Source organism: Chelonia mydas, chromosome 1 (genome assembly GCF_015237465.2).
Source record: "Chelonia mydas isolate rCheMyd1 chromosome 1, rCheMyd1.pri.v2, whole genome shotgun sequence".
In the NCBI taxonomy this organism is placed as follows: domain Eukaryota; kingdom Metazoa; phylum Chordata; order Testudines; family Cheloniidae; genus Chelonia; species Chelonia mydas.
In genome coordinates, this window is record NC_057849.1 from 298,540,729 (window position 1) to 298,564,872 (window position 24,144).

A 24,144-nucleotide genomic window follows, 5' to 3' on the forward strand; every position below is an offset into this window, starting at 1 on the left:
AGATCAGCCAACATCAGAGCTAGACACCAAGCTGTGGAAGAGACCTATGGATACGTAGCAGCATCTGACTCCTTCGGCAAGTTTCACAGGCAGTTAAACTGACAGCTCCAGTGACACAGACAAGGCTTTAGAGCCCGATTCTTGCCTTTTGAATTCACTCAGTGAACATGACCTCCCAGGCTGTTTCATTGCTCATACTTTATGCATGACCAACTAACAGTTTTTTATACACCACTGTGCTACTTCCAAGCTTCCAACAATGAAGAAACATTGTTAGTGAGCTAATAAATACAGCAAGCCTCCCTTAAAGATGTCATTACAGCACAAAGACTACAGTGCTACTGCTGTGCTACATCATTGTTCAAGCCCCCAGAAGATACTACTTTCTCTACTATATCTGAATGTTAACATTTCATTGTTGTCATGAATCCGCTCCAGAGGTCAGAGGATGGTACAGATTAGAGGAGCTAATGACTGTCTGTTCCATCTGTCACAAAACATCACTGTCGGATAAACTATGCACAATTATATTATCAAATACCCTTCAGCTTTTCAGCTTATACAGCTGGATGCATTCAGAAAAAGTTCTGTCAGGCAGGAAAATCAAGCTACACACCATGGTTTACCTAGATCTCACAATGGGAAACTGATCATGAAAGTGATTCATGACAAATACTGATTGCTCCTTTTCTTTGTGTGGCTTTATACTATCTCTGTGAGAAAAAACTGGAGGTGTGCCAACACGCAAACCATTCATGGGTAACCTAGGAGGAACTTCCTCTCAAGAAAATTCAAATCCACTGAAAAATGTTGTCATGGCTTTTAAATCCTTTATTCTTTCTATATTTTATTTTTTATCATGTTTCCTCTCTATTTTTTGTAAAAGCAGCACTCTCTCTGTGTTGGTCTTTATTGTAACATGAAGACAGAGCTTCCCTACAGAAGGTCCTATGGCACAAATTGACACAGGTGTAAAAAATTAAGTGGCAATGACTTCCAAGAAAAAAAAAAAGCTTTAAAAACTTAAAAAATACTTAAGGTATATCGATACCACGTGCTACAGCAGCACAGCTGCGGCACTGCAGCTACACCACCATGTACACATGCTTTAGCAACAGAAGGGGTTTTTCTGTTGCTGTAGGAAGTCCACTCCCTCAAGAGATGGTAGCTAGGTTGATGGAAAAATTCTTCTATCGACCTAGCATGTCTACACTGGAGCTTACGTCAGCTTAACTACATTTCTCAGGGATGTGGATTTTTTACATCCCTGAGTGATGTAGCTAGGTTGACAAGTTTTAAGTGTAGACCAGACCTCAGTGTTACAGGGATCCAAATTCTGCACCAAAAATTCTGCTCCCCACCTCAACACAGCAATTTCAATAGCCTACTTCCATGACACTAATGGATGCCATCAAACAGTTCTTTGATCTATAATTAGAGAGGTGCTGGAAGATAACTTTCTGCTAAAACAGATGGCAGAGGTATCATGTGTTCCCATTTCCCCCCTTCCAATTCTCCCCAAAATCAAGAGGGGTCTGGCCACTAATGCCTAGAACCCTCCCTGAAATTTTGTAATTGATTGGATGCGGCATTCAAAAGTTATCCACACGAATGCCACCAATTTGAGCATACGTAGGGCTTCGCAAGCTCGGACAACAAAACCTGTATTAAATGCTTCATAAATAATGTTGAACAAAATCATCTTCCCAGGGCATTATGAATTGAATTAGATAAGATTATCACTTTATTCTAAGACTTCTGAATTCATTAAGTTTCATATAGCTTCTTGATGAACTCTGAACGTTCCATTTAATTACATATATTTCACTTTGTTATTGCTATCATAAGCCTTTTATTTTTCATTTTTATTGTGGTTATTAAAACTGTAAATTCATAAGTACTCTCAAGTCTGTAGATGACTAAGCAACAAGGAATTCAATTTATTTGAAAGCTTGATTGGTTAACTTTAGCCATTTGTGTTTTACACCTCCTGTTCTTAGAACTAGAATGCTCACATGTACATGTGTAGCTGTCACATATGAAACTTCTGAGTTTTAATAATAGTATGGTATGATTTCATAGGAATAAAGCAATAATTATCTACTTGTAGGTTCTATCAATGAAAAAAGTATTATCAAAAGCTCCAAATGCTGGTTACCTGCTAGTGCCCATTCACCAGTGCCATGGGAGTGACCACTATAATATAAAACATAGGTATCATGTCTGGGTCCATCTGCAGTCCGAAGTTCAAGAAAAGATTTCAGCTTAGAATGAAGTGTATCAAAAGAAAGTCCACTTGTAGAATAGTCACAGCCATATGTTTCAATCATGTGATATGCAAAAAACCTCTGGATGGTATTGAGCATGCCTGTAGACCTCAAATTTAACTCTTGCACATGCTCAGGTGGAAGAAGCGTGGGTTGACCATCAGGACTAAACAGAAGAAAAAATATTTAGTTATATTTTATTACTGTATTCATCACATACTTGTAGCAACTGGTGAAATCAGTTCTCTTTGTGTGGAATATTTTGTTCACTATTGATATTTAAGTGTTTAACTACTTTGATGAAATACTCACTGCAAGGCTTGAAATCTAAATGCTAGATTGAAAACTGCATATAAATGTGATTTCGTAAATCATTAGGGCTTATATGTCAGTAAATAACACATCACAAAAGGGACTCATTCTGTCTCCCAAGCCAGCAAGGGTTGGGAGCACTCCAGAGGCTGTGCTCAGCCTCCAGGTGGGAAAAAGCATCAGTCATCACTTTCCAGCAATGCCTTTCAACTACTTCCATAACTGGAACTGGAGGGCTTGAGAGAGCTGTATCAAATCTTTTCACTTGAGTAAGACTGTAGGGATGCACAGACTCTGAAGGGTGAAAATGTGAGGTGTTCTGTCCCAGAAGACCCTTGCCATAACAAAACAAGCGAAAGAAAAGTGTTTTTGGGGCACATTTTTCCCACTGCTTTTGTTTGAAATAAGTCTTTTATATAATATTATACCAGTTTCCTTTTTTCTGACCAAACTGCTTTGGTTCTACATCTCCTCACTCTTACAGGACCTAAATAGGTTTACACTGCACTGATATAATTGTATTACAGTAAATACAATATTAATATTGCCTATACTTTATCTGAACAATTAGAGAATGGGCTTATTAACTGAACTTTATTATTATTATTATGAAAGGGTAACATTGCCAGTGCCTCACACTGTTTTTCTCGACCTTATTACAATTTCTCCATGGAGAAACTAAACTGCCAGTGACAGAATAATTTAGCACAATGCAGGAATTGGATTATCATCTAGGACAAGAAAGGTAATATTATTTATACTATAACGTAAGCTTATTAAACCTGCTTTTTAAGCCCTCACAAAAACGGACCAAGTGGGATATTATGCCCTCATTTTGGTGGCTGCAGAATGTGGGCAGCTAAGGACATTACAAGAACACAGCTCAGGAAGTTGATGTGACACCAATAATTTTATTGTGGATAAAATATAAACCCTTCTGCATTCTAAATGGAAAAGATGCAACAATGTACAAGAGGGACAAATTCACTCCTATCACGATCATTCTGTCACAGGAGCTCTAGCAGTTTTAACTCACTTATTGTCCTGGCAATTCTCTTGGTGTTAAAGTTTTCATTTGGGAAGAGAGGACTAAACCACTGGACCATCTCTTTCATCTAGACAGAACAATTGTCATTTAATCCTCTGTGGTTTCATCACTAAGCCCACAGACCTGTGCATCTCTACTGGCCATAAGTGGCATCCACGGAGAAATATCTTTCTTTCAAGCTACCACTCAGCCCCCACAGTCTCATGTGTTTCTCAGACCGCAGCTGCCTCAGAACACCACCTTGGAAAGGAGTCTTCCAAACCACAATGGGGGAAGCAGCATAAGTCACTCCACTTCTGAAACTAGGCAACCACTTGTCCCTTCCAAACTCTCAACCCAGGGGCTTCTGTGGAGTCAGGGGAAGGATAGATCATTTTCCCCACCCCGAGCAATAATCCATGGATGCAGACTCCCTTTATACAGTTAAGCAGATGGGGGAGCATACATCCGAGAATTTTTTTTTAAATGGGTAAACACTTCCATTAAAAACATATTTATGTTATTACTATATATACACATAATATATATATATATATACACACACACACATATATATGTATCTCTCAACAGAAATAACCAGATGAACAGTGGAAATCTTAATCTGTTCAAGGCTACACCATTTTCAAATGATTTACATGGTATCTAACAACTGAACATCAGCACACAATCTTTTTTTCCCTCCTCTGACTCCCCCTTTATCCCTGTCCCCTCACCCCTCCCCTCAAAAAAAAAAAACCCGGATCTTTTCCTTGCACATTAAATCCATAGTCATAGCAAGCTGGACATTTTCATACAAATTCCAATTTGCAATCCCATTTCCATGGACACTCAGGAAGATATGAATTTCATGAGTTCTCGTGTCATTTACAAGATAATGCTCTTATGAAGGATTTAAATTATAAGAATAAAAATGGAATTAAAATAGGATGTTTCAACTTTAGAAGCTATTTTTTGTAGCTGGATGAGCTGGTAAATGATTAGTATCAAAGAAAATAATTTTTACTGCAACCTTTATTTTGAAAATAGGAATTGCTGTAAATACATAGATAACATGTAGTTTATAAGTAATCCAAAATCATTCTGACATCTACATATTTTTAGTACTGCCACTCAGTTAAATCATTCTAATACAGTTTATAAAATTGTTCTGAGCATGAGTTCATTGCCTGCTTAGATTATTAAATCACTTTACATAAAATATCTGCACTGACTCCAGAATCTAAGGCCCTGATCCTGAAACATACAACACATGGAATCAGCAGTTTCTTTCATGCAGTACATTGCAGGACTGGGGTTTAGCATATTTATTGGCTTGTTAAAAGCAAGTCAAATGTATACAGAATTTGAAGTTGTATTGTAAATACAATATTATTATTGTATTTGTATTGTATTGTATAAATAATTAAAATTATTATTTTTGAAAGGTGAGGATAGGTAAGGAGAATGCTCATTCAAACACAGCCATCAAATATCAAAACTAGTATTTAATAGTTGAAAAAGAAAAGCTACACCACTGAATTGCCTCTCGTGTAACAGCTGCACTAATTCCAATATGAAGTTGCAATGTGCGTACATTTACCATGGTAACTATACCTGCAGAAATTGGTGGGAATCACAACAGCATATCCAACACATGTTCCTCCCAAGCAGTTCCCCAGTTCATGGAAAAGCCCATGAGCCATGGACTCCAGAGGTAAAACAATCAGAAACACACTCATGAAGATCCCATTCTTTGGCTAAAAAGAAAATAGATATATTTATGTCTGATGATAGCCATTTGCAAATTCAATAAAAAAAGTTATGTTCAGATTTCAGTTTATTTTTTTAAACTCAGTGATTTGCGAAAATTATGTGAGCAAATCTAATTTGGTGCTGAAACATGAGGTGCAAATTATTATATGTTACAGATTACCAAAGATAAACCTAATTACACAGTGTAGCATTCTAAAAACAGACTTCGGGCCAATTTTATTGGTTGCATAAGCAGGAGCAACTCCACAGAAATATATGCATTTGTACCATTTAGGCGACCACTGATTTTGACCCTAAAGCCCTGATCCTGCAAATACTTAGATACATGCTTAGCTCTAAGCTCTTGACTACAGCCACTGACTTCCATGGGGCTAATCATGTGTGTTAAGTTAAGCATGCGTATAAGTGTTTGCAGGATTTGGGACCTAGGTAAACATGATGGAGACTATTAGATACCAAATATTAGATGACAGTACACTGTATCATGTAATAGGAATATAAAATTCAACTATTATTTTTCTTCTTCCTTGCATTAATCCCATCAAATGGGGTCTGCTCTATAAATCCACTCCCTCCAAAGTGCTCTGTTCAATGCCATATCCTCTATCACAACACATGCTAATTTCTTCCTTTATGACATCCCACTACTTCTTCCTGGGTCAGCTTATTTATCTTTTTCCTTCAGTCTTGATCTGTTGGACTCTCTTACATGCATAGCTGGCTGGACTGTGCTTAACGTGCCAAACCCATAAAATTCAACTATTCATCAGCCTATTTCATTGATATTTTAAAAGCTCCTTTGGTATAAATATCTCAGTATCATACTCTACCATATGATTGTACTAAACAGAAGATTTATGGGTACTTTCAAAGCACTTTACTTGAAAATGATAATTATTTATCGGATGCAGAAAAGCAATATCTGGCTCTTAAAACTCACTGGAATCTTATAGCACCCGCACTCCAGATATTCATAGCATTCATTCATAGAATATGAGGGTTGGAAGGGACCTCAGGAGGTCATCAAGTTATATCCAGAAGGTGGTTTATGCCTTTTAGGGGCTGAGGACAGCCCCTGCACATATGACTTCAATAATATACATTATTATTTTAAAATATGTGTGTTCCCATATTCATCAGAAACTTCACCTTGATATTTCAAAAGTTAAGCAACAGCTGTTAGCATAAATAAATCGACACTGGTTCCTGAAAACTGAGGTTTCTGAGATAAAGAAATCTCTACATGTTTTGTGTAATTGTTTAAATATGATGTAGACTGAGTTTAATGAGGTATTAAGTGCTTTTGCAAAGTGAGAGTCAGCATGCAATACATAGCCATTATAGCAATTTGAAATCTATCATTTTTCAGTATGTCAGTGAAGTGACAGGCTTTTCAGCTGTGGCCTTCTACTATCAGATAGCCAAAATGTATGTGTGAAATGCCTCCTAAGCGTGACAGCATATATGACATAAAATTATTCACTCCCCACTGCGTAATGCTGCCATACTACTTATTTAATAACGGACCAGGATATTCCATTACTAACTGATCTTTCAAGTAATCAGTTGGGACCCTGATCTCTCAGCTTAACAAAGATTTCAGATAATGCTATGCATGGTTTGGAAGGTAAGGTTTTAAGACAGTTATTTGTAACATAACACCGATTAGGCCTGTTCTCCATTTATGCACTCCCCTTGGATCTGTCTAAGCCAGAACTGTCTTTCAGAACTGCACTTCTACTGAATTTATTTTTTTTAAATAATTTGTTATTTTTGTATTATTTAAAACTTAACATTTTAAAAATTATTTTTGCCTTACAGTAAACACTCTTTCTTCCAAAAGGCAACATCTGGTGGTTTCTAACAGATCATAATGTAGCAATTTTATTTTATGTAGATTTCTATTCAAGCAATTCAGTACATGCTTTGACATTGAAAAAACAACACTTTTTTAAAACACATCCCTCCCCACTTCTTCAAAACACCAAAAAACATGCACTATTGTAGTGTTTTGGGAGGCAGTGATCCAATGGAGAATTGACAATTTACCATGCTGCTTCCCAGTGCACATCTCTGGCAATATTAGTTAAGACTCTTAGGCCACAATCATGCAAACACTTACACATATGCTTACCTTTACTATCATGAGTAGTCCCATCAAAATCAAGTTAAACACATGTGTAAATGTTTGCACAATCAGGGGCTTACATAGGAATTATTATTATTTATGTTACTGTGGACCTAAAAGCCTGGTCAAGAACCAGGACCTCATCATGCTAGGTGCTGTACAAACACAAACCAAAAAGATGATCCTTGCTGTATTGGATCAGACAAGTGATCTATTCTATCCTGTTTTTAACAGTAGCCAGTACCTGATTCTTCAGAGGAAAGGATAAGAAACCCTTAGGGAACTATTATGAAATAACCTGACTATAGGAGAAGATTCTTCCTCACCCCCATCAGTTTGTGGTCAGCTTATGCTCAGCTTATGCTCTGACGCACAAAGGTATGTATTATCCCCTTAAAAAGATATATGTAAGAAATCTATTTATCCTATATAATGTAATCAAGAATATTCTCATTATCCATTTAAATGTCTAATCCACTTCTGAATTCTATCTATGTAAAAGTACTGAGATCTACAGATGAAAAGTTTCACATAAGTGCTAAGTGGTATTATTACTACTACTTTCTTCATTTCAATGATGTTCTACGGCAATACCTTCCACAGGTTAATTATACCTGGTATAAAAAAGTATTTCCTTTTCTCAGTTTTACAGCCTTCCTTTTTTATTATGAGAAGGGGTGAATGTAACCACTTGAGTTATCTTTTCTATATTAACCATTATTTTGTAAGCCCATATCATGTCCTCCCTTATTCTTCTCCTCTTGAAATTTAACAATCCCAGTCTTTTCACTCTGTCTTTAAATGGAAGCCTTTCCATGCCTGACCATTTTCATCACTCATCTCTGAATCCTTTTTGTTTCTGCTATACCACTGGGATTCAGAATGTTGATTTATACTATGCATTACAACAATGCCAGTAGTATTTTCCTTTCCATTCCTTAACCATCCTAACAATGTTTGCCTTTCCAATCCCAGCTGCAGCGAGCAGAGATTTTTCACTGAACTGTACAACTTGCCAGCTCTTCCTAGAAGCAATCACTTAAGGTATCACAAAATTGCTTCTCTAAACCTTACGTCATATGACATTTGACTAGCATCCATGCAAGTTGCAACAGTCACTCATTATTACTGGCTTATTAGATTTGGGTTATTCCTTTGATTTCCCGCAACACTGTGTTTTCAAAGCTGATCAAAGGCCTGATAACCCTATTGGTATGCTATTTGGAATTTGTATCCTTAAAAATTTTACTGTGAAATTTTTCTCACTAGAATCTATGGATTCTTTCTGGTACAGTGCCACTCCCTACTCTCTATGATCCGAAGGCATTTTAATATGTATATATGTGATCATTTGAAAGAACATAAAATAATATCTGATTAGCTTAATAATGACAGTAAAAATCTTAAGACAGGAATACCTTCAATAACATGCAGCTGGAGTGTGTCATTGCATCACTAAATTCAAAAGACTTGATGACTGTGGCACCCAAAAGAACAGATGGCACACACATATAAGTGGAGCCAGAAACAATTTATGTTCTTTCATCTGCTCTAGCCATTTTCATTGTTTGGAGTGTAGTGGCACAAAGTCTTGCAGCCTAAGCCCTCAGTACATCTGTGACCTTGAAGTGCCCATTTTCTTTTAAGTAACTACTCTGGAAGCAAACAGAGTGCAGAGGGAAATCATCAACGGGCATTTTCTCTTGCTGCCTTTCTTTTTTACCTTGACAGTCTCTCCTGAACATTTAGGATGCATATAATTTGTGTGTGCTCATTTCAAGCAATGTGCAAACTGGGTAAAAATTCCCATTTGCTTTTTTCCTGAGTAACTGTTGATATGTTAGACAATAAGACATTTGCGATGTTTCCTAATAACATGATCTTTCTACTTTAAAATATTCTAAATATTTTCAGGTGACATTGTTAATAAGTAAGGGATATACCTTTGTTAACAGCAAAGGTCATTTTACATACAGGGTTGACATTTATTGATGGGACACTCTAGTTCTAAGGGAGCAAGCAATTATTGAAAGTGCCAGAGGAGTAACCAGAAAAGTACTCTACGCCAGAGTATTAGCAGGAAAAGGTTGATAAAGATAACAGGAAGAAAGAAGAGTTTGAAAGCATTAACTGAGGGAAATAAGCTAAACAGAAAGTACCGTCTATACTCGTTCATTAGCCCGTTCGTTTATAAGCCGACCCCCCAAGATGGATAGGTAAAAATAATAAAAACTGTATGACCCTTTCATAAACCGACCCTATATTTCAGGGGTTGGCAAACTTCGGCTCCCGGCCCGTCAGGATAAGCCGTTGGTGGGTCGGGACATTTTGTTTACCTGGAGCGTTCACAGGCACCGAGCCCCTTGGCTCCCTGCTGCCGCGGTTCGCCGTTCCCAGCCAATGGGAGCTGCAGGAAGTGGCGTGCCACTTCCTGCAGCTCCCATTGGCTGGGAACGGCGAACCGTGGCGACAGGGAACTGAGGGGCTTCATGCCTGCAGACGCTCCAGGTAAACAAAACAACAATGTATTAGATATTCAATTCAATGATTTCATAGAGTTTAAAATCATCAAATTTTGGTGTAGACCCGTTTATAAGCCGACCCCCGCTCTTTGATGCATCACTTTTCTACCAAAAATATTCGGCTTATGAACGAGTATATACAGTATGTCAAAAGAACTAGGCTGACCATATTTCCCTATGCTGAATACAGGACACCTGATAAAATTACTCATATTCAAGCGAGTTCAACGGCAATCAATCAGAACTATGCAGTACAAATGTTCAAATTAACATCAAATTGACTGAGCCCCTATTAAAAAGAAATACTGCGTAGTTGGATTCTATTTATTTACCTTATCTTTAAGGCTTTAGGGTTCACATTGGGAGAGGTGACACACACACTCTCTTACCTCTCTCTCACACAGGGGGGTGACCGACCAACCCGACCCTCCCTGCCAGGCACTCTCAGCCCTCCATGCCTGACTGAGTCCCTGGGACAGACCTGCCTCTCCTGGTACCTGGTGCCCCGCTTCTCGAGGCAACATGTGGCAGGGCACGCAGGGTCAAATGCCCCCACTCCCCAGATTCCTGCCGGTGCTCACATCAGAATGTGGCCAGCGGCAGCCTTTCGGCACTGCGTGGGAGGGAAGAGACAAGAGCTGCTTCCAGTCGCAGGAGAGGAGGGGGAGGCAGTGATGACCTGGCCAGTGTCTTTGCAGAACTCACCTCTTCTAACCCCCACCCTCTGCTCCCCAGTAGCTGGAAGCAGCTTGTCCCTTCCTACCCGCACAGTGCCGAAAGATAGCTAACACCTCCAGGCTGCTACAGGCCATGGATGTAACCCAGCCACCTCCTGTCCCCCGGCTACATGGCAGGCAGGACGGGGTTAAGCCCTAAGGATGCACTGTGCACCAGGGCCCAGGGAACCTGACTGCAGGGGCTTCAGTGAACCCAGCCAGAGAAGTGGCTCAGCAGGGGAGGGTGCCTAGGGGACAGAGCAGCCTTGCACTTCCTGGGGGCAGGACCCAGGGTGGAGGTGTGTGGGGTAAAGAGGGCGCTAAGCCCCTGCCTGGGTGGTGCTGTGGAGCCTGCAGGGTTGGGGCATGAACAGGCTGGAAATTGCTTCCCGACCACTCCAGAGCTTAGCTGAAGGGCAAAGAGGCTTCCCTGTCCTAGCGCTGTGCAGGGGAGCTTGGCACATGCAAGGCTTGGCTCCTCCTGGCCAGCGCCCCAGGTCAGAGGGTCTTGGATTTTTCCGGGGTGCTGACCCAGACAGAGGCAGTGGGGGAAGGAAGGAGCCTGCCAGCCAGCCTGTTAGTCAGCTGAATGCTCCGACCAGGGGCTGGTTCTCTGCACAGCACTGGGAGCAGGACGTGCCCTGCCTGCGAGGGGAGCGGGGTATGGAGGAGCAGCAGATCTGGAGGGGATGAACCGGCAAAGCAGGGAGAGGACAGAGAGACGGGGGAGTACATAAGGGGCTGCGTCGACGAACCAGCAGGGGAAGCAGTCCTGCGCGTTGCAACTTGGCCCCGCAACCAGCCTTGCACACCTATCCCCATCGTCCATCACTGGACCCCCCCACTCACTGCTGGTGGGCAGGCAGCTGGCAAGCAGGGATCCGGCCAGCAGCAGGACCCACCAGTACTAATGGGGGGCGGGGGAGGGAGGGAAGGCAGAAAATATGGGACAATTTGCCTATTTTTTAAAAAAAGTTGGGACACCTGAAGGAGGACTTAAATATGGGACTGTCCCTTTAAAAACAGGTCCTCTGGTCACCCTACAAAGAACTATACACAGAACTACCATTTAAGAAAAAGAAATGCATGGATAGATTAAAGAAATAACACACAACACAACACGTGACAACACTGGGGACTCAGAAAGACATATGAGTCAAATTATGCCCTCGGTTACACCCATGCAACCCAGAAGCTAGATTCTGACCCTATATTCCTGGAGAAAGAAAAAAAAAAAAGATGGAGCTTTGCGCTATTGAGTGCATCAAGTAAGAGTTTGGCAAAATGGGGGGGGGGGAGGAGGAGATCACAATGTGAGGGGAAAAGAGGGTAAGAAACATGAGGGAATGGAAAGGAACCAATGACTGAAAAAGCCAGAGGGAAAGATATACTAAAATACATAATAGGAAGAAAGTGAAGTTGACAATTTAATGCAAAAAACAAAAAAAACCCACCTGTAAATACTTGTATAGACTAGCTTTGCAAACTCAATAACTCAGTCCAAGAGAGTAATGTGTTTTGAAGAGTAAGTAAAATATCAAAATATTTTCATGCCAAGCTTTCATGACAGTTTTGCAAGGCTGGTAGGAACGAAGGAACGAACGAATGCGCGCGTGCACACACAAACACACAGTACAACCTAGCTAATTCACACTAGAGAGGGGAAGATATACTGCAAGTTACTGAATTTTGTAAATTAGTAAATTAATAAATACTTAAACAAGAATAATGTATCACCATTTACTTTGTTCCATTAATCTGGAAATCAAAACTTAGCTTTATTTAGACTACCCTGTCAGAGCCTTGTAGTACATGTTGTAAAAATAATTTAGTCTTAGTAATATGAAACTTAACTATAGCACTGTGCACTCAAATCTTCTGAGAAAGAGACATTTTTGCATATGGACTATGAAGTCTGTAGATTAGCTTGCAGGGTGATGCAAGGACTTCCCTTTCTCTGAGGGAGTTTATTTCTGAATCCTGATAATATTAAATTCATCCCTTCTAGGGATAACATTTATCTCAAGCCCATAAAAATAATTCTGAATTTCTTGCCTTTGGGAAAGAACAAATGGCAATGGCTGGCATATATATTCAAGAGTTTCTAAGAAAAGATTCACCCAGGTGCACGTTTGTCTACAAATTAGTCACGTTTTGTGGGTTGCAGTAAGCGAGATTATCTGGATCACTTACATGCGCTAGTCTGGCCGTGGACCTAAGGACCCAATTATGCAGACACTTACTCACACATGTAAAGTTACTCACGTGAATAAGTTCTATTAAAGTCACAGGAACTGTGTGAAGTGCGAGTAAAGTTACTCAAGTGTAAGTTTGTGCAGGAACAGACCCTAAAGATTTTATAAGCAAGTTGATCTTCAACAAACTTGCTGCTCCTGGACATAACAACAGTAGTCAAGAGTGTCTTTTTTCTTAAACTAGCTGGGAATTCCTTTCAGAAGGAGTCTTTGCTATAGTTTAAACTACTGCAACATGCCCTATCTGAAAGCTGCAGCCTGTTCATCATGTAGTAGTTCACCTCCAAAATGGGGCCAACTATAAACAGCATATTGGGGTTTCCTGTGAAGTGGGAGGATCCGAGAGCTTGGGTTCCAGCCCAAGCCCGCAAGTCTACACAGCAATGAAACAGCCCTGTAGCCCAAGCCCTGCGAGCCAGAGTTGGTTGGCATAGGCTAGCTGTGAGATTTTCTTTGATGTGTAGACATTAGAAATGCATACATAATGTGCTTATTACAGGATAAGCTCTTCAATCACCGAGAAAAATGGCTTCCCTTTCAAATTTTAACAACCACATGCAATAGTGCTAGATCTCGGATATGCTAGAGTTAATTATCGATAACAAATTATTTTGACAACTCAGAATGTTTCCAAGATTTGAATTTTTAATCTGTACTATTCATTATGCAGCAACCCAAAAGGCAAACATTGAGACATATCTGTATCAAATGCTAAATTATTAAACAAACTTTCAGTACATTTTTATACGGGAGTTCTATACTGAAATGCAGCATTTTCTAGCTTATATTTACCAAATTTCAAACAAAGTTGCCACTTTTTTATACTGAAACAGATAAAATTGATGCCAAATTATTCTAACTGGCCAACAATATTAAATGCAATTTCATTCGTCATATTAAGTTATCAAAATTATTTTAGTCTTAAAATAATAATTTAAATATACTTTAAGAGTCATTGACAGTGAGGAGTTGAGAATTCCAAGGAAGGAAGAAGAACATACGCAGAAAATTAAAACGTAACTAAAAAAGAGAATGCATATTGACAGTACTGACCTTTATCTATGCAAGGATTTCTTTAAAAATGTAAGTGGAAGTTTGTTCTTTTATTTTAAACCTTTAAAGAGCCTCTCAAATATTTTGACTTCTTAACATCAAACTATAATTTATAAGTAGGACACATTTCACTGATTAAATATTCATCAGTGACTACTTTTATGTTGAATTAACATGTGTACAATGGTACTTGAATGTCAGCTTTAAATACCATAAAGGCCCAAAACTGTTTGAAAGGCTAAAGGCTAAACACACAACTGGTTAGAAAGAAGGTACCTATCTGCTGTAGCACCTCACTTGCTATACTGCCACTGAGCTTACCTAAACTATATTAAACACAAAGCTTTTTAAAAAAAAAAAAAAAAAAGGGCAGCACAATATTCCAGCAAAGAGTTCTGAATTGCTGGATCAGGTGTAAGTGGTGTGTTTATACAGGTGTACTTTTGCAGTTTTTTATCACTTTGAAAATGTGTACAACCTCAAAAACTACAGAAATCACTGGGAACTACTGCAATAAGTGATATTTTATCGTATCTTGCTGTAACACAAATTAGCAAACAGAAGCACGTATTTGACCTCTTGGTGACAGCTCATGCTGATCTATCAAGAAACATTCACACTACAAAGGTAGAAATATTTCTAGTAGGTGATACATGCATTTATAATCTTAGACTAATTTACTGGTTACTTTATCATAAATAAATGACTGGTTATTTCTCCTTGCTCTGATTCATGGCTAGAATCAATTAACTGGATTTTCTAAAAGAGAAAATTACTACTTGAGTCAATATCTTTCCCTATGATACTGCAGTTATTCCTTCCTTCCCCAACTGAATAGACAAGTACACATTTCTTCTACCAGCTACAAGTGATGTACATCTGATCAACTGATCCATACTGAAATAAATACCCTTCAATTTCTACTAACTTCACTAAAAATAAATACAACGACCTTAAGAAAAATAGGCCTGTTTGGTTCTCATGAACCTTCACAAGCACAAAACATTATCAGGATAAAAGTGTAAAGCATGACTCTTAAGAATTACAGGTATCTGAAAATGTGCAACTGCAGAACTGCGGTAATTATTTTCAAGAATAAATACAACATAGATAGCTATCTCAGATTAATTTTGAACACAGAAACTGTTTATAACACTCAAATTAAGAAAACAAGATACTTTAAAGTAGCATTACATTTACCATGTAGCGCTCCCTAAGATTTTAAGAAAGGACAAATGTTGTCTTAGCACTCCACGAAATACACAGATGGCTAAGTGGGAACAGAAAATTATTCAGCAGTGATGAAAAACTTGTTTGATCATATACTAGTCTATAAAAATTCAAACTCTGGACTGGCCACCTCTAAACTTTGGTGCCTTGCATAATCCTCAATGAAAAAGTTACATTGGTCACCAATGTTTGTGCGACCGGTGTTATTTATCTCTTCCTAAACACCATCTCATCTTTGTCAGTGCATTTCTTTCTCCTCTTTTCTTCTTTAGTTGTCTTTTTAAATTGACACTTTTCCCATTCTCTTTTAAATCCCTTCCCAATCACTCCCCTACACCTTTTTTCTCTTCCAAGTTTGCACCTGTAGTTATATACTGATGATTTATGGAAGGAAGTGCTGCAGAGGAAAACTAACCAGGATTCTAGCCAGCTTCCCTCTGCAAACCACAAATGTGCTTGATGCAGAGGAAAACTGATTCTCTGATAAAAAAAAAATTCTGCTTCCCTCTTCATCAAGCATTTCATATGAGTCAGCAGCAAGAGGTAATCCAGGATCACAAGGTCCTTCCGACTAGATGGCAAAATGATTTTGAAAGCATTGCAGGGGCATTTCTGCATATGTGACTTGCTAGTCGTAAGCTCTTTTGGGGTGGGGCTGAAGACATATAAAAAACAACGGCCATTTTAAGACCACTTTTAAAAATATCTACCTTAAACCAGCTCCCAAATTGCTGTTGTACCAGTAACACTCAGCATACTTCAGTTTGGGACCTGACTAAATATTTCAGACAAATGTACACTGGCTCAGCCTGCTAAGGAAAAAGGCATGTTCCTCCATTCAGGAAAGTCAAATGGGAAGAAAAAAACAAAACTGAAAAGTTTGTGGGTACTTTAAGGAAATAATTAGAAGATATATGTTATCTTCAAGTATATTTGCACATGGGGAAGATGCAAGTGATACATTTGCAAAGTAGTTTGTAAGGATTTAGAAGTTTGTCCTCGATTGAGATTAATAAGAGTCATACGGTTAAATTCTTGAAAAATTTATACATAAATATTATCTTTTATTGGTTTCATTAAAACTACCCCATATAAAAGATGTCCCCAGACCAACGCACCAACATATTTCAATTCGTATTATATGGCTATAGAAATGTGCATGTTGTCTGCTGTGAAAATTCTGGCAATAAAGACAGTGGCTTTGTAAATTAAACAAATTCAGATTTTAAATTATTTTAATATTTCTTCCAGCCTTTAATTAGTACCTTCTGTCAGTTTAATCATACCAGATTAGGTTAGATTCAGTGGCCTCACTAAGCCATAGTCAGACAAAAAAAAGTGCCAGAGTAAAAGAATCTGCATTTGAAGCCAGCAGTTTCACTTTAAAATTTGAATTGCTCAATTGTGTCTTGGCCCTAGTACAGTATTAGTAGGGCCCTACCAAATTCACAGTGCATTTTGATCAATTTCACAGCCAAAAGGTTTTTAAATTGGTCAATTTCAAATTTTCAGATGTTTACATGTTCCTAGCTGTTAGGAACATGTGTGTTAGGCCGGGCTGGGAAGGGACAAAACTTTCTCTTCCCCTGCATGGCCCCTGCAGGGAGATCAGACCCAAATCCCGGTACCTCTCTCAGAGGCAGGAAACTCCGCAGCTATGCTGCCTTAATTGCTGGCTGATTTCTCCCCCGTCCCCGCCTCAAGCAGCCCTGCAGGGGAAGAGGATGTCCTGTCCCCCTCCAGCCCAGCCTGGATTAGCAGCTAGCAGCCCCTGGCTGGGGTGCTCCCAGCAGCACAGACATCAGACCCACCTCCGGAACCTCCTACGACTGCAGGAAACTCCATGGCTGCTGCCTTCAGAGCCCAGCTCTCCGGAACCTCCTACGACTGCAGGAAGCTCCGTGGCTGCTGCCTTCAGAGCCCAGCTTTGAAGGCAGAGCAGCCACAGAGCTTCCAGCAGCTGGGGGAGGAACCCGGAAGGGGGTCTCATCTCCCGCGCATGGCCGTTCTCAGGGGAAGAGGAAGTTCTGTCCCATCCCATCCCAGCTGACTAGCAGCTGGAGCCCAGTGAATGGGAGGAGCCCACAGCTGGGGTACCCCCAGCCCTGCCCCTTCCCTCCAATAGCCACATTTCACAGGGAAGGTCTGATTTCATGGTCCATGGTGGATTTTCACGGCCGTTAATTTAGCAGGGCCCTAAGTATTGGATATCATAAGTGTTAGAAAACAGTTCTTTATAATATCAGAGGAGGTAAAGAGATAAATATATTATAAATTTACCTGCCAAGTTACTGCACCCAAAACTGCAGTTGCAAGGAGACTGAAAAATACTAGCTGCTCTGAAATTAAACAAAAATGACGCATTCCTTTAGAAGCCATGACTCGGTCAAGGCTATTATTCTCTGTCCTGTGGGTATAATAGACTTTGTGGCAGTCATTTAATTTTGTATGAAACCCCCAAAGAGTTATAAGAAAAATAATGTGGCAGATCATCCAGAAAATTCCAAAAATGGAAAAACCAGGTATAACAAAATACCAGAGACCCAAGTCACCTAATTTAAATGCTGCTAGAATGAAAAAGATAAGTTCAATTACTCCAACAGAGATGACTGAAAGCCTTCTGCAAATTCTACCACGGTACAAGTAGGGCTTCCATCGTTCAGTAACTGAAAGTCCGCTGAAATAGACATCAAGAAGAGGGTCTGAAATCAGGCAACTAAAGAAACAGCCCAAGGCAAATGGGTTTGTGGGAATGTTCAGGGAAGGAAAAAACAATAAAGATGCCAGAGCTCCAAAAATTGCCAAATTTGGAACTGCCAAGAAAGACTTCATCCGCAAATCAATAATCAGCATGGCCAAAGCCACAACCAACAAGATGATACTCATGGATTTTTCAACCAGCATAGTTGTGCTGGCAATTGCAAATCCAACCAGCTCCAGAAATTCAACTGTTGTCAGCAGAGTTGGTCGATGATGGACACAGCCGCAAATCCTCTCCACCAAAGCACACAATATCCTTATAACTATGGAGGCAAGGAGCAAGTATTTGGTTGTTTCTTCTTTCACATCATTTTTAAAAGAGGAATTATCAAGAAAACAGAGGAGGCCAAGCAAGAATCCAAACCAAAGATTGGAGAGACTCAAACTTGCTGCTTCCATTGAAAAATAATAATAAAGTATGCTGGCAATTCCAAGAACAAAAAGTCCCAGGATAAATATTACCAGTATTAGTGCATCTGCAGTCTTCTCCCACCTGACATAAAGGCCCAGACATATAGCAACCAATATGCTGATCCTGGCTAAATAGCCAAGGTATCGGACCGATGAATGCATGTTCACTTCTCTATTTGCTTCTTCCAGCCTTGTCATTGCTGCATAGAGACAGTGACTAACACAGTAACGCAGTGATCTACACATGTAAATATGCAATTAGGGGATTTTACCCACTCTACAGAAAGTAACTGTTTGGCTTTCATCCAAGAAATGCAGTGCAGCAATAACCTCCTGCAATGTCATTTCATCAGTAACATTCCTGGATTATAGAAGTCCTGAAAGAAAAATGAATAGAAATGTCAGTGCTAAATTACAAACTTTAAACTTATTTACTAACATATTAGATACTCTCCTGGTCCCAAAGAGTTTACAATCTAAATTAAAAACATACAATAAATATCAACTATATACAATGTGTAAGGTTTTTTTAAGTATATGTTCTATAATTAGTGGATCATTGAAAGTTATTCAAAACCAATATGAATTGAAATTCTCATCAGTCTCATCTCATAAAAACTGCTCTGTAATTTGAATAAATTAATGAGGAATATAATGTTAGCTGATCAAACCCTAATTGACAATACAATCTTTCCATGAGTCACCAACACATTTCAGAATATTCCTGTGATATTTCTGTTAAATTCTAACATCTTCTTATTCCAGTAAAATATTAAAAATAAAATGTTATTAAACTTGCTAAATCCATAACCCAGATCTGTTGTTTCCAATATGATCACTCCACATTATTTCAGGTAACAAAACTAAATTCCTACTTTTTTATTAAATATTTTTAGTAACCTTTTCAATAATTTATTTATATAGGTACTTAATAGGTTTTCTTGATTACTGAAGTATCTGGACACTTCACAAACATTAGTAAGTTTATCCCCACAACACACTGTGAGACAGGGAAGTATCATTATCCCCATTTCACAGATGGAGAATTGAGGCACGGTGAAATTAACTGATTTCCTCAATGTCGCAGCCAGGAACATACTCCAGACCTCCTGAGCACAAGCATGAGCCCAAGCCCAGGGCCTTAATCACAAAACCATCCTTTTAACCCCTAAATTCCCTGAGAAAAGACCAATAATCATCAAATGTCTTTCAAACTGACTGAGTTCACAAAAATCAAAGTTCTACTTATCTGCCACTATGAAATGAAAAATTTCCCCAGAATAAAGATTGCTATATTTAGAATCTGCTAACTATTTCACCACTTTGTAAACCATTGCATTATTGACCCCATGTCCAATTTAATTGGTCAAATCTTGTTGGGGAATGGGAATATGATATTTTAATGAGACATTTTGTGAGGGAGAAACTTGTAAATATTTTTGGAATATACTGATTCTCAAAACTGATCAATGATCCAGGTACTCTGGACATCCTATATCTAGCAGAGACCACTACTATTCTACAGTGAAAATTTCTTCCTGACCCCGAGTGACGATCTACTTGTTGCTTGAAACAAGAGGATTGGTGTAACATTTTAAATTTTGAATCCTAGCTACTTTAGGTAATATTATTACCTACAGTAAATATCAATTATATTTTTAATATAACTATTGAAATACAGCTATTTGTTTCAATATCTAGTAATTTAATCATATTTTGAGTAAAAATATATTTCTTTGTATTTTAAAACTGTCTTATTTTTACTGCATTTATTTGTATTAAAAGGATATTATGGAGGTTCCATAGTTAAAGCTGAATTGTTGAGGCTGAATCCAGGCTATGTATGAAAATATGTATTCTTTCTAAATTTACCACACTTACTCTGTGAGAATGAATTTTCTGAGAACTTACAGGTAAACTGATTAGTTTGTGAGTTATAATTACTTTTATTGTACTGTCAAGAACCAGAGTGCCACTGTGTTAGTCACCGTAAAATAAGTATCAGACAAGAGACAATGGGTGGATACAGACGGACCAGGGAGCACAAAAACACAATACTGATCAGTGTGACAGCCAGTGGTCTCAGTGTAACAGATGCCTAACAGTGGTCATGTTTTGTTTTTATAGGCATCATGGCAAAGGAGATTAATATTAAAAACTAGGTCCTTTCAGAAAGCAAACATCTGTCAGTCCTTTGTTGCAAATGATCTTAATAGAACAGACTCTTCCAACTTCCCATACAGTTAAAACTCATAGAAATCTTGAATATAGGCTGCATATGAAGAAATTATGTCTAATTAAGTATAGTAGGTGAGTGCTGCACTCAAGAAATTCCGGAACACAAGTATTGGCATTGCTAACCAAAACATCATGAGAAGTGTCCCAGAATGTTCTGGCAGGACTCAAGCACTGAATTGTTATGACTATGTAAGTTACAGGCAGGATCAGCTCAACAGATAGGTTAACTCTCATGTGGGACTTCAGAGACATCAGCAGTAATTAAACCAATCTGCACCCTTCCTCTATAGCTAATTAGCAACAATTCAAGAGTTTGTAATGAGTTACTCATAGGGGAGAGACTGGACATGTGCCAAGAGTTCTCACTGGTATATGACTGGCCCAATTGCCACTACTCTTTAAAGGTTCCATAGCTGCATGGTAGCTTGGGCATCAGGACTTGAATGGCTCCCCTGAACAACGAGAGAGCATTACTGGAAGAAATAAGGCAACAACATAAGAGGGAGCCTTTAAAGTGCAGAGATATCAGGACTCAGGAACTGGGTTTTCCTGCAGCACCAGTCTCTGTAACATAAGCCTAAAGTCAACTGCAAATTGAAGGGCATATTCACCTACATACTTTGGCTGTTTTTGCGATGTAAAACCACTATAAACATAGTTTAACTAGCAAGTGCACTCTGGCTATTTTGGTGTACTGATGATGAATTAGGCCTTAAAAGATCAATCATTTTTTAAAATGTTAATGCTGCACATTTTTAAATCATTGGCAATATCAAAGCAGCATGCCCAATAATGAAAGTAATGATATGAATGGCACGCAGGGGGAATGTGTCTTTAAATCAGTTTAATCTAAACTGGGCTAACCAAACCCTACAATGCCTTATTTAATAATATTGTCTCACCATAGCATGGAGGGATGGCCAGATGATTTCTCAAGGTTCCTTCTAGCCCTACATTTCTATGGCTTTATCATACAGTTTTGCTTGATGCCTTACAAAGTACAGTTAATGCAGTGTTGTAGCTTTGTCGGTCACAGGATATTAGAAAGACAGGGTAGGTAAGGTAACATCTTTTACTGGACCAACTTCTGTTGGTGAGAGAGAAGCTTTTGAGCTACACAGGGACCCCCAGACTTGAAGAGCAGCTCTGTGTAGCTCAAAAACTTGTCTCTCTCACCAACAGAAGTTGGTCCAATAAAAGATATTATCTCACCCACCTTTTCTCTCTAAGGTACAGTTAAGGTTGTTTGGATGTCTTAACTATTTATTTCAATAGCTTAACATGACTGGATTTCTGTTAAATGTAACCTTAACTCTGAATTTCCTGAATTTGTAGTGCTTGATTTAGAGATAATTACAAAATCCTTGTAAATTTTTACCTTTAATTTATTGGTATGGTGGTCTTCTTGACCTTTTTTTAAATTTCTGCTATGTATTTTAAGATGAAGTGACCCAAAGTAAGATATCATATTCCAGGTGAGGAAGTACCAGTGATGTAGATGATATTATAGTATTGTCTGGACTATTTTCTATCCCTTTCTTAATACAACCTATTATCATTCACTTTTTGGGCAGCTCACTGAGCTTTTTACCTTAACTCCTTTATCTTTCTTCTCTGATAGGTTATCACTAGTTCAAATCCCATCAATGTGTAGGAGCAGTTTAAATGTTTCCTGACAATGTGCACTACCTATATTTGACTATACTGAATTTCATCTCCCATGTTATTTGTTAAGTCTTTCTGGAGTTCCTCACTAGCCTCACAATTAAGGGGCTGATCCTGAAGTCATTTATGGAGCCAAGTACAGCATACTCCCATTTATCTGAAAAACTATTACCCAAACCTCCACATTATCCAAATCCATTCCTTGTCCCCCAGCACAAGTCCTCTGCAGCATGCATCTCATACTGGGGGACAAGGAAGGGCTCTGGATAACAACATTTGGATAATAAAGCAGAGACCTCCAGCCAGGACTGCAAGGAGAAGGAGGAAGAGAAGTCCCAGACTTAGGGGAGGCCACCCTAATGCTGAATGGCTCCTGTAGCAGTGCAGGGAGTCCTCTACATCCCTGCTGTCATGGGAGTGAGTGAACGGGGCCATGAGAACAGAGCTGCAGAAGTCTCTCTGCACAGCTGCATGTCTAGGGTCACCCACTCCCTACAAGAAAAAGGTACAGGGAAGGCTCTGGTCCTGGTGGGGCAGAGTCCTGGTGGGAGGTTACTGGCCTTGTGGCAGCACAGGGAGCTGACTGCAGCCCCACTGTAAAGGGAGTGAGACAGTGGGGCCATGGCAAGAAGGCTGCAGAGACCTCCCTGCACTGCCACAGAGCTGGTGACTCCTGATCCCTGCAGGTACAAAGGGCCCTGGTGGGGCAGAGCAGAGACCCCCAGCCAGAACTGCAAGAAGTATGAGTTCCTGGTTGCGGGTGGAGGCCCTCTGCTGCCGAATTGTTCCTGCCCTCTCAATTATCCAGACTCCTAATTATCTGAATAAAAGTCATATCCCCCATGCTATTTGGATAATCAAGAGTATACTGTAGTCCCACTGAATTCAAAAGAACTATTAATGTGTATAAAATTAAGCATGTGTCTAAATCAGGGTGTTAGTTAGCAGATTTAGCCCCCCTCACTATTGCCTCCCCTCCAATCAGATTATTAATAAAATGTACTGCCCAGTCATAACACTGATCCCCAGTACAAATGGATGTTACTTTCTTTCTATCCAATGTTATTAATGCCATTTATTTAATTAGGTAGGTTAAAACTATCAGAGGTTTTCACCTTTCTCTGGAAGGGAAAGGAAAAGAGCAGCATTCTCATTATTAAAAGGACATAGATAAGGAATGTTAAAATACATAGTATATTTAACTTGACCGTGTTAACACTTAAGGTTATTAAAATTGGAAGAGTTTAAAAATCTCATTTACCCATTAATATTTATACTGTTGGTTATTTTTTATATTTCACTCTGTTTCGACTGTGAAACTAGGCTAATCAATATAACTTAATTATTTACATAGTGCCCTCAATGTATCCAGTTCTCATCACCAGTGAACTATTGCAATGGCTGAGCTGGAAACACAGGCAGTTCATATTTAAATCCAAAGAAAACAGAATATTTGCATTCATTTTTTAATGAAAACATTTCTGTTACAGTCATCAGGTTTGGCGAGCTGGGCCAAGAGTGAGGCTGCAGCTCTGGGGAATGGGGGTTAGGGGGCTGAGGCTTGGTCGCAGCTGGGGGCAGGACCTGGAATGGAGCCAGGGCCAGAGGCCAAGGCTGAGGGCGGGGCCAGGTGCAGAGCCATGGCTAGACTGTAGTCTGGGGCTGTGGCTGGGCGCGGTGCCAGAGCTGGGAGCAGAGTGGACCTGAGTGGCACTCCCTCCCAACCCCCTGTGGGGGCTGGCCTGGGCCCCAGTGCACCCACCTGCAAATGTTCTTCCGGCCCTCTT

The 24,144-nt window shown here is 39.4% G+C and overlaps 1 protein-coding gene across 4 annotated transcripts in view; it reads right to left on the minus strand.

The window, feature by feature from the left end:
- TMEM168 (transmembrane protein 168) overlaps positions 1-24,144 on the minus strand; it is a 34,115-nt gene that overhangs the window by 8,490 nt on the left and 1,481 nt on the right. For all 4 annotated transcript variants that reach the window (XM_037888719.2, XM_043549645.1, XM_043549636.1 and 1 more), the window contains exons 2-4: positions 17,564-18,831; positions 5,221-5,363; positions 2,159-2,433 (exon numbers count right to left, since the gene is read on the minus strand). In XM_037888719.2, the coding sequence (XP_037744647.1) occupies positions 2,159-2,433; positions 5,221-5,363; positions 17,564-18,700 (1,555 nt within the window). In that variant the 5' untranslated portion in view covers positions 18,701-18,831. The remainder of the gene's footprint in view (positions 1-2,158; positions 2,434-5,220; positions 5,364-17,563; positions 18,832-24,144) is intronic.